Source organism: Salmo trutta, chromosome 16 (assembly GCF_901001165.1).
Source record: "Salmo trutta chromosome 16, fSalTru1.1, whole genome shotgun sequence".
Taxonomy (NCBI): domain Eukaryota; kingdom Metazoa; phylum Chordata; class Actinopteri; order Salmoniformes; family Salmonidae; genus Salmo; species Salmo trutta.
Genome location: NC_042972.1, coordinates 16,164,642 through 16,176,169, shown reverse-complemented (window position 1 = coordinate 16,176,169; position 11,528 = coordinate 16,164,642). Strand labels below are relative to the sequence as shown.

General features: G+C 42.8%; 1 protein-coding gene across 5 annotated transcripts; it reads right to left on the bottom strand.

The window, feature by feature from the left end:
* Nucleotides 1-3,915: 3,915 nt before the first annotated feature.
* On the bottom strand, nt 3,916-11,170 carry trim107 (tripartite motif containing 107). Of its 5 annotated transcripts, XM_029693176.1 has the most exons (3): nt 10,905-11,169; nt 10,508-10,619; nt 3,916-5,873 (listed from the first exon to the last, which is right to left on the bottom strand). In XM_029693176.1, the coding sequence occupies exon 3, from the start codon at nt 5,854-5,856 to the stop codon at nt 4,324-4,326; it is 1,533 nt and encodes a 510-aa protein (XP_029549036.1). In that variant the 5' UTR covers nt 5,857-5,873; nt 10,508-10,619; nt 10,905-11,169; the 3' UTR covers nt 3,916-4,323. The 5 variants fall into 5 exon arrangements, with proteins under 5 accessions (XP_029549036.1, XP_029549037.1, XP_029549035.1 ...); XM_029693177.1 differs by lacking the exon at nt 10,508-10,619 and having other exon boundaries at nt 10,905-11,170; XM_029693175.1 differs by lacking the exon at nt 10,905-11,169 and having other exon boundaries at nt 10,508-10,766.
* Nucleotides 11,171-11,528: the final 358 nt, after the last annotated feature.

The following is an 11,528-nucleotide window of genomic DNA, read 5'->3' as shown; positions in this document are numbered from 1 at the left end:
TTCTAATAATGCCTCAAGGGGAAAGTCATCTAAAAGTAATGGAATGTAATCAGATTACGTTACTGAGTTTGGGTAATCCAAACTGTTAGGGCCTACATGAGGCTGTCCCAACAACATAGCTTTCTTGTCAGCACCATGGAGTGAATCCTTAGGACTGCTACACCTGGCTATCAGCAGAGCCTTGTCAGAAAGCGAAACAGTTCATTCAGCCTCATTTACTGCCTTTTTAAAAACCATTGCTGATTTGGCTGACTTGCTTAAACAAATGGTTTCTACTGACAATTGAGATGTACAAACTATGCCATAAGGGGACGACGAGCGGATAAGAGGCAATCCGTAATTTTGATTAAGACATTAATGAGCGAGCTAAGACGAACGTACTTTTCAGCACTTTGAAATGTACAGCGAACATGGGCCGTAATTACAGTATTCTCCCTGTACACCAAGTCAGAACCGTAGAATAAATGAAGGGGGCATATAAGCAATGAAAGCTCTTACAATATTGAATGATTACATTTCTCTAAAACAGGCTATAGGCTACATGTGCACCACCAAGTCAGAACATTAAGCTACGTTATGAGGGGGAAAGGGACCCAATTATTAGGATGAACCACATGGGCTACCAACATACTTAGTATTACACAACATACTTAGTATTACTTTTTTAGCTACAGTATACGTATCTCCCTGGCATATTACATAATTTACAGTGCATTCGGAAGGTATTCAGACCCCTTTTTCACATTTTGTTACAGCCTTATTCTAAAATTAATTAAACTGTTTTCCCCAATCAATCTACACACAATACCCATAATGACAAAACAAACAGGTTTTTCGACATTTTTGAAAAATCACATTTACATAAGTATTCAGACCCTTCACTGAATTATTTGTTGAGGCACCTTTAGCAGCGATTACAGACTCGAGTTTTCTTGGGTATGATGTTACAAGCTCGGCACACCTGTATTTTGGAAGTTTGTCCCATTCTTCTCTGCAGATCGTCGCAAGCTATGTCAGGTTGGATGGGGAGCGTCGCTGCACAGCTATTTTCAGGTCTCTCCACAGATGTTTGATCAGGTTCAAGTCCTGGCTCTGGCTGGCCCACTCAAGGACATTGACACTTGTCCCGAAGCCACTCCTGCGTTGTCTTGACTATGTGCTTAGGGTTGCTGGCCTGTTGGAAGGTGAACCTTCACCCCAGTTTGAGGTCCTGAGTGCTCTGATTTTCATCAAGGACCTTTCTGTACTTTTCATCGTTCATCTTTCCCTCAATCCTGACTAGTCTCCCAGTCCTTGCCGCTGAAAAACATCCCCACAGCATGATGCTGCCACAACCATGCTTTAGCGTAGGGATAGTGTCAGTCTTAAATCTTGGTTTCATCAGACCAGTGAATCTTGTTTCTCATGGTCAGAGTCCTTTAGGTGCCTTTTGGCAAACTCCAAGTGGGCTGTCATGTGCCTTTTACTGAGGAGTGGCTTCCTTCTGGCCACTCTACCATAAAGGCAGAGATGGTTGTCCTTCTGGAAGGTTCTCCCATCTGTCATTTTATTTGTGGCCTTCTTGGATGGGCACTTCTAATGTAACTATGGCAGCACCCAATGGGCTTGAATTGTCGAGCTCTCCCCGTAGATTTTGCAGTGACGTTGTGTCCCCATGAGTGACAGTACACTGCGACAATCACAGCGCAACTAGAGAACATTATCAACCCCTACTATATTTTCTGCTGGCTGCCCCACCACCACAAAAAGCCCTGAGCTAGGCTGAAACACCTGCATTTTGGAGCTGACTTACTCAAGAAAGCAAAAAACAGACCATGTTTGTATGCAGCTTTACTAACTCAATTATGGCTTTGTTTTTTTACATTGTTTGGAAACTGATGTGACACGTATCAATGCCAAAATAACATGCAAAACATGCAACAAAAAACAAAAAGTGGGGCTCTGGGTATATTGTATATCTTAAATGTATGCCTACATTCAGATATACCCTTCCATTTCTTGTCTGGGACAGGTATGTAGTTTCGATGTGCCAATTTGTGGGGAAGTTCTCTGCATTTGAAGCTACTAAACCCAAGAAACTGGTGTGCGAGATTCTTAATATGTTTAAAAAGCTCCATGTTATCAGATCAATTGTGTTGTGTGCCTCTTTCACACAGGTAAATATTTGTTTGCTTTTTTTGTGAATATACCTCGGTGCAATTCTGTACATTTTTTCATCCCTTGCTGCTGCTCAAATGAACATCCCTTCCTTGGCTGCGCTCTTAAGCTAGGGGGCAGTATTGAGAATTTTGAAAAAAATATGTGCCCATTTTTAACTGCCTCCTACACCAACTCAGAAGCTAGAATATGCATATTATTGTTCAGGTTTGGATAGAAAACACTCTGAATTTTCTAAAACTGTTTGAATGGTGTCTGTAAGTATAACAGAACTCATATGGCAGTCAAAACCCTGAGACAAATTCTGACAGGAAGTGGATACCTGATGTGTTGAAGTACCTTTAAGCCTATGCCATTGAAACACACAGGGGCTTATTAATCGTTGGCTTCCACTAGATGTCACCAGTCTTTACAAAGTGTTTTGAGTCTTATACTGTGAGATCTGACTGAACAAGAGCCATGGAACGGTGGTGGCCGATTAGACTCTGGCGCGCGAGTTCATGTTGGGTACTCTCGTTCCAATACGTTTTAAAAGAGAATGCATTCGTCCGCCTTGAATATTATTCATGTTCTGGTTAAAAAAGGCACTAATGATTTATGCTATACAACGTTTGACATGTTTGAACGAACGTAAATATTTTTTTCCCCCTCGTTCATGAAGTGAAGTCCGGCGGGCATAGATCATGTGCTAACAACACGGAGCTTTTTGGACATAAATTATGAGCTTTTTCGAACAAAACTACATTTGTTATGGACCTGGGATTCCTGGAAGTGACATCTGATGAAGAGAATCAAAGGTAATGGATTATTTACATAGTATTTTCGATCTCTCCAACATGGCGGTTAGTCTGTATCGCAAAGCGTATTTTTCTGGGCGCAGTGCTCAGATTATTGCAAAGTGTGATTTCCCAGTAAGGTTATTTTTAAATCTGGCAAGCCGGTTGCGTTCAAGAGATGTAAATCTATAATTCTTTGAATGACAATATAATATTTTACCAATGTTTTCGAATAGTAATTATTTAATTTGTTGTGCTGATTTGACTGGCGGTTATTGGAGGGAAACGATTTCCTGAACATCAACGCCATTGTAAAACGCTGTTTTTGGATATAAATATGAACTTGATAGAACTAAAAATGCATGTATTGTCTAACATAATGTCCTAGGAGTGTCATCTGATGGATATTGTCAAAGGTTAGTGCATAATTTTAGCTGGTTATCTGCTTTTGGTGACGCCTGTCTTTGAATTGACAAAACATTACACACAGCTATTGTCAATGTACTCTCCTAACATAATCTAACTTTATGCTTTCGCCGTAAAGCCTTTTTGAAATCGGACAACGTGGTTAGATTAAGGAGATGTTTATCTTTCAAAGGGTGTAAGATAGTTGTATGTTTGAGAAATTTGAATTATGACATTTCATTGTTTTCAAATTTGGCGCTCTTGATATTTCACCTGTTGTTGATAGGGTGTACCAGGGGTGGCACGCTTGCGTCCCACATAGCCCCTAGAGGTTAAGAACCTCAAGGGGGGCTAGACCCCTGCTTGTTTTACACTTGTATACACGGGGTATGATGATGTCTGCAACAATAAAAATGCACCATCTTGATTTCATATGGATGACATTGCAAAAATAATATGCATATTATTAATAAAACGGACAAACTGTAATCATCATTTGGATGGGGTATGGTGGTCATTGGCTCAACTTACCCCAAGGCAAACATTTTGACAATATTAACCCACACAGCTACAAGTATGCACTTTCATGCTGGGTTTATTCCATTCAGCTTAAAGAGAACCAATCTGATTTATGAAACAATCTTGTTTAGATACAAGAATCATGAAACCTATAAGACAAAAGATTTCTTTGACATTGTGAAAAGTTTTTTGGACCAGCTTGCTTACTACTTTTTCCATGTGGTTTCTTCCTTCATAGACTCCATTAAATGATAACCTATTATACATTTTGTGTATGGTTTCCTAGAAAGAAGGGGTGGCTCAACTTACCCCACTCTCCCCTATCGCTATTAACAGACCAAAACAACTATGTCTCTACAACCATGAACAACATTAAATGTAAATAAGAAAAGTTTGGTATTAATACAGGATTAATAAAAACAAGTCTATGTAATCTTGCATGGTTCTCTTTTGTACCAGTGACCATTTAAGAGCATACTGTTATGCGTGCCTTCGGTTGGCCTGACATCATCCTATATGCCAGATGCACCGGCTCCGTGAGGTTCGCCTTAAAGGTGTACACGTGAGTCTTCCCACTGCACTGGCTGATGTTATAGAAGCTCAGCCTCTGAGTCTTAAAGCTCAGCGTGATCTCCAGTCTGTGTACTGCCGGGGTTCTCTTCAATGGGACATCATGGCCCTGCTCAAAGGACCTGAGCAGGTTATCGAACCACATCAGGCACCAGGAGCCACGGCTACTCTCTAGGGCACTCGCTAGCCCGCTGCGTGCTAGCGCCCCGCTGTAGCACACCCCTATGATCCAGGGAGAAGACCCGTCCAGATCCACCTCCCAGCGATGCTCGCCTCCGTAGAAGCTCTGGGTGCTCAGCACCTGGAGGAAGTTGCTAAACCTTGTTGGCAGGGCCGGGTAGGGCTGCTTTTTGGTGCTGAAGGTCACCGTCTTCAGGTCCTCCGACAGCACCAAGCTGGGGTGGGCAGTGTCCAGGTCAAAGGTCACCTCTGAGGGGTTGAGGACGTTGCGTAGGGAACGTTGGGCCGTCCCGAGTCCCTCCCTCAGCTCTGCGCTCCTCCGTTCCAGCTCGTCACAAGCACGGCCTGGGTTAACTTTCGACTCAGGACTGGCGTTGTCGTGGTCCAGCTCCTCTAGAGGTTGCTGGACCATCAGCTCCATGATGCGCGGTTGTGCCTCCTGAAGCCCCTCACTGAACACCCCACTGTCTTCCTCGGTCAGGAGGGATTTGGCTCGGAGCTGGGCCTCCCTCAACTTCACTCGGATCTCGAAGACTTGGTGTACTCGGCTGCCTAGGCTCTCCTCGGTGGGGCGCAGTTCCTCTTCAATCAACTCTGTCATCCCAGTAACGTAGTTGATCGTCAGCTCAGTCATCCGCTCCAGTAGCTTGGCTGCCTTTCCTCTCAGAAGGGCATTGGCGGCCCTGACCTCGACCTCCCTCTCCTCCTCCCTTCTCAGCTGGTCCTCAGCCATTTCCAGCCTCACCGTCAACTCCGTTACCTGAGACGCTAATAGAAGTTTAGACTTGTCCATTATTGCCTTCTCCATCTTGGTCAGTTGGTTTTTCAGAAAAGTAGGGGGCGCTGCAGCTGCATCTCCCAAGCCTGTGTGTTGTAACTCCTGTTGCTCTATGTCTAATAGACATTCAGAGGTCTTACCATCATTTCTCTGGTTAGGTGACACTACCCCCTGGTGGCAATCACCACCATCTCCATCTGTGACGGATCTGACCTTTCCTGTTGTGGTGACCTTATAGCTCTCGATGATGCTGCACATCTTGAAGTTCTTCACGAGGGCCTGGGGGCCCTGGTACTCAACCTGGCATTCGGGGCAGCAGTGGTGGGCTGTGTCAGTGTCCATGTACTTCTCAAGGCAGGCTGAGCAGTAGACGTGGCCGCAGGGCAGGGACACAGGGTCGGAGAAGAGTTGCAGGCAGATAGGGCAGCTCAGGTCCAGCACGAGGGGTCCTTCGGTCTCAAACAGTGACATGCTGGCAGTGGCAGGCTCTAGAATGCACAATAAAAAAGCAACAAAGAGTTGTAAATTCAGTTAACTTTGCAAGCAATTAGTAGTATATAGGGATTTCTTACTTTGAATTACATTATATGTAGTTCAATACAACTGAAGGAGACCTTAATGTGTGAGTCAAGATCACTCCGAGTCATAATATAAGCCAAGATCTTCATGTGAATTTTTTACATTTGGCTTTTCTAACAGACAATTTCTGTGTTCTGCTTGTGCTTTTCTAATAACCAATTTCTTGTGGTTATTGTTCATGCAACGCCTGGGAGAAATCCTCACTATAGTATCTGCAATTTGGCAGTACGCCCAGACCCTTTTTTGAGAACGATATCTCAGTTAAGGTCTCAGCTTGGAGAGAAGAAGCTTTGTGAGGTATTGGTCTGTCATATGCATGAACCAGTATTGGTCTGTCACATGAATGATAGCAAACGTTAACGAGAATGAATTATGAATAAGCTAAATCATGTAATTATTACTTTCTGTGTAAGTATATAAGAGAACTAACAGGACTGCCCCGTGAGAGCTCCTGATCGACATGTGTACTTGGTGCATTGAGTTGGTTGGAACCTCTCCAGTACGCTGATAAAGAATTATTCATTTAAGATTGACTTTGAGTGTCCCAGTGTAAGAATTTCCACAACATACCGCTCAAAAAATTTTTTAAACATGGCTTTAAAAATGTAAGCCTATGCATCATTAACCAATTAAAAACAGTTCTGTAGCAATGAGGTTTCTGCAGTAGGCTATGGGCCCAATACAATTGCCCTGCCAATGTTGTTCTTCTCTGACCATTTTGAAATTATATTTCAACATGTTAGGTATAGGATCACACTGGTAATAGATCATTTGTTGTATTACTTGTGAGGCACAGCTGAGTGAGCATAATCATTTCCAGATAGTTTTTTTACTGGACTGATGGCCTGCATCTGATGGTCAGTCTGAGGGGAGGTAGGGCGCAGCGGTGAGGCTACCTCTCACCCGACTCATGTCCCACTGCTCGCTCTCCCTCCCTCCACTGAGCAAAGTAGACACCGTCTCCAGCTGATGGTGAAACAAGTCGCACTGCATTATTTCTGCCTCATGCACCAATTCATGTTGTTAATCCTATGACCAGAGAAAGTGAAATATCCCTTGATATTACAAAAGACAAGCCGCTAATAATAACAATGCAAGCTTATCGGAACACTTTGCCATACTCACTCATTGCATCTGCAGTGCTGGTTGTAGTGTAAGTAGGGAGAATGCACATTTTATGGCTTATAAGTGTTGAACGAAGTGTTGACAGTACTGAACAACAACTTAAACGTGAACCTAAAAAAACAGCAGCTTTGTGCTGTATTCGTTGAGTGTCTCTGTAGTCATGGTTTTAAAAAAATGTGCAAACTCACAGTATCAACTTCTCGGTACATTCAATTTTACAGTCTATGGCTCGAGGAAACTGTGCACACAGGATGATCGAAGCTATCTGATTGGCTAGTGGTAGCCCTATAGGTACACTTGACTTGCTTTCTGGGCCTGCCGGGTAAGCGGAGCTCTACCTTCAGACAAATAAAATGGTTAAAAATGTGAACACTTTGCCTTCCTGGCGCTAGCGCTGCGGAATCAAGTGCACCTTCTGCCAAAAGCGCAGATTTTTTGATTTTTATAGAAACGTTGTTTTGTTTTACAGAAATGTTTGGTGATTGACAAGGAATGCCTTGGAGATCGACCAGTTGATCTCATCGGTTGGTGACCACTACCTTTTAGGGACAGCTTGAAATTTACTGGGGGGGGGGAGCTAGTCCAACTCAAGGTGTCAAATAAAAAAAAAATGTGCCCCCTCCCCAACGTTAAAAATAATTTCACATGACCCTCCCCTTGTACTGTATTCCCCCATCATATAATTAACTCAAAATAATGTTTACCACCACAAATAACAATAACTGTAACATGGATATTGACTTTGCCACTTCAGCATGCTTTTGTGGCACAGTCAATGCCACACAGGGCTACGGGCCAGAAGGTTGAGGGTTCGCCAACCACCACAGACGAGCTCACTCTCTCTGCCTGTTTCATTACAATATAATCAGAGCTGGCTGCAGATATTGATCAGCGACATTTGAAATTAGATTTAATATTTTGATATTTAGAATTATATAAAATATATTAAACTAATTTTCCACCAACAACTTTCTGTGCCAATGTACCACACAACCGATAATTCAAAGCATACCGACTTCTGGGCCATCAATATCATGGTTTGCATTTTCAACAACACAATAAATAGATTATGTCAATCTCGACTAACAAAAAAATACATCCCTGCCTACCTTCGCGTGCCCAGTGTCGAAGGCTTTGCTTGACAATCTCCGAATGTCATTAAACTTCTTGGTGTTTTGTAACAGATGTCCCTTTCCATTCATCAATTGCCCGCTGCACAGTTTGGATGGATTGATTTGTCAGTAAAAAAAATACATATATAAAGAAAGATTTTTTAAGGTCTGGGTAGCCATTTGATTAGATGTTCAGGAGTCTTATGGCTTGTGGGTAGAAGCTGTTTAGAAGCCTCTTGGACCTAGAGACTTGGTGCTCCGGTACCGCTTGCCATGCGGTATCAGAGAGAAAAGTCTATGCCTAGGGTGGCTGGAGTCTGACAATTTTTAGGGCCTTCCTCTGACAGCGCCTGGTATAGAGGTCCTGGATGGCAGGAAGCTTGGCCCCAGTGATGTACTGGGCCATACGCACTACCCTCTGTAATGCCTTGCGGTCGGAGGCCGAGCAGTTGCCATACCAGGCAGTGATGCAACCAGTCAGGATGCTCTCGATGGTGCAGCTGTATACAGTACCATCACAGAGATGGAGAGGAAAAAAATGCTCAACCTCCAGATGAGTATGAGGGTGAGTTTAAGTACAATTCTTACAACTTTGTTTGTCTGGTAGCTTATTCTTTAGATGTTTGGAGCTGCTGGTGAGCCATGATGTTCACGCAGATGAGCGGGACCCTGGGCATCCTTCTTTTGGTGTTTTTCAGAGTCAGTACAAAGGTCACTTTAGTGTCCAAAGTTTTCATAACTGTGACCTTAATTGCCTACCATCTGTAACCTGTTAATGTCTTAATGACCATTCCACAGGTGCATGTAAATTAATTGTTTATGGTTCATTGAACAAGCATGGGAACCAGTGTTTAAACGCTTTTCAATTAAGATCTGTCTAGTTATTTGGATTTTTACGAATGATCTTTTAAAGACAGGGTCCTGAAAAAGGGATGTTTCTTTTTTTGTTGAGTTTAGGATAAACTCTGGTTGGCCTGTAAGTCTTCCTCACCTCACGTTCAACTGTCGGAGACAATTGGAGCACAATTGTCTGCCTTCATATCATAGGCCTGAATTAGTTAAAGCTTAATAATAGCCACACCATACCAAACTGTCAAAAACATTTCTAAACTGTATTAGGGTAATATCAAAAGTAAGTCAAGCTATTGTTTATAGGGAAAATACGAGCAACAGTAAACCAGGCAAAAAACACACAACCCTCCCCTGTGCAATAAATCCCTCCCCAAAATAAAAAATAATACCCTCCCAGTAAATTTCGATATGTCCCTTAGAGTATGTTTGTGTAACACTGTAGCCGTGGCTCTTGTGGCGCGATGGGTAACGATGCTTCGGTGGGTGTCAGTTGTTGATGTGTGCAAGGGTCCCTGGTTCGAGCCAGGGTTGCAGCGAAGAGAGGGACGGAACCTACACTGTTACATTGATGCTGTTGACCCGGATCATTGGTTGATGCGGAAAAGGAGGTGAGTGTAACCGATGTGAATAGCTAATAGCGTTTCAATCGGTGACGTCATACTTGAAGTAGGGTTTCCCCTTGCGTTGCAAGGGCCGCAGCTTTACAGTGACAGTGTAGGTTTCTTCGCTCGAACCAGGGACCCTTGCACACATCAACAACTGACACCCACCGAAGCAACGTTACCCATCGCGCCACAAGAGCCACGGCCCTTGCAACGCAAGGGTAAACCCTACTTCAAGTCTCAGAGCGAGTGACGTCACTGATTGAAACGCTATTAGCGCGCACCACCGCTAACTAACTAGCCATTTCACATCGGTTACATTTGGATGGACAAAACATGCAGTTACAGTCAACTGAGGAAACCTACTGATGAATCCAACTGACACCTCAAACAGCTACCATCAAACAATAGTATTAAGCCTACTTCCTCTTGTACAGTAGAGCAGGCCGTATTATAGCATGTGGATGTGTCAGGTAAATTAATTTGACTTGACCTAGACTAGAAATAAAACAAATCTTACCCGCAAGCCCTGTAGCCCTTCTGACTGAGGTAGAGCTTATTTAGTTCATAAACAAACTCAGACATTTGGAAATCTTAGAACACATCCCAAATGTATACCGAGTAACTAGGCTAAATTTAGGCAACATGTCAGATCTCTCCACAAACTGTTTGCCCTTATGAGCTCAAGGTCCAATATGTCTACAACAGGAGAGGAGTCGCAGATAACTTTCGATTTCCTGGGAATTCAGTTTCTAATTCACGCTTCCGCGCAACATTTACGTAAACTCGCGGGATCAGGTGGCTTTGGAAGTTTCTATTCCCTGTAATACAAAACATGCAAAATTATCTTACCTAAAATCCTGTTTAGTAGGACACGATATGTTCAACGTGGAGACCTTGTCTTTGTTGATATTGCATTAAAATTCGACCTTTTTTCTCACGCGCATTCGGATAGGAACTGCACCTGTACATCACCGCACAACGGGGGATGGTAGTTAGGTCAATACTAATACTGAAAAACTAGAAACATGATAGTTGTCTTGAATTAGCCGTAGCCTACTTCCACCGTGACATCAAAAGTGCCTGTCCATGATGAAATGAATTATTAACCTACTTCCTGTTATGTTGCAAGTTACCTGGTCGTTCACTGTCATTACAGTCAATAAAATAAGAGTGGAACAGTCCTATTCTGTAATATTAAAAAGGGATAGTAAACCCAGATTACAAAATTACATTTCGGTTTCCTTACCCTATAAGCAGTCCATGCTTAGGTGTCCCTGGAACTGTTTTCACATGCTAACGTTTTAGCATTTGTGGCATAAATCCCATTATATATTTTTTGGTGCATCATATTCAAAGTGCCAGGGAAACTAAACCAAAGCATGGCTTGCTGCCATAGGTTTTCCATAGACTGCTTAAGCCTTCCGCATGCTTCGAGTTTAAACTCGGCAAGGTGAACGCGTGTGCTCACCTCCTCCCTTAAAAGACAGTTGGTTAATTTTGAGACGCATAGCCAGTAGCCAGAATTAATCTAAGAACGCTAAAATATCTGTCATTTTGACATTTTTGTCAAGGAGATTTTACATCCAACTAAGATGTTTGATGCAGTATTTCTCAAGTAAAAAATGTGAATAAAAACGATTTGTAAACACTTAATTGAAGAATCCCTACTGTTAACCAATCACCTATATAGGGCATAGACTTCGGCTACTGACATTGGCTTGCCTCAAGACATTTTTGTGTGTGCACTAGCAGCCAAAATAACCCTTACCGAAAACGAAAAGAAACAACAAAAAGTCATAAAATGGCGTCATAAAATGCTGTTTGCCAAATAATTGAATATTCATTTCTCTACCATAAGCCGTCTCCGTCA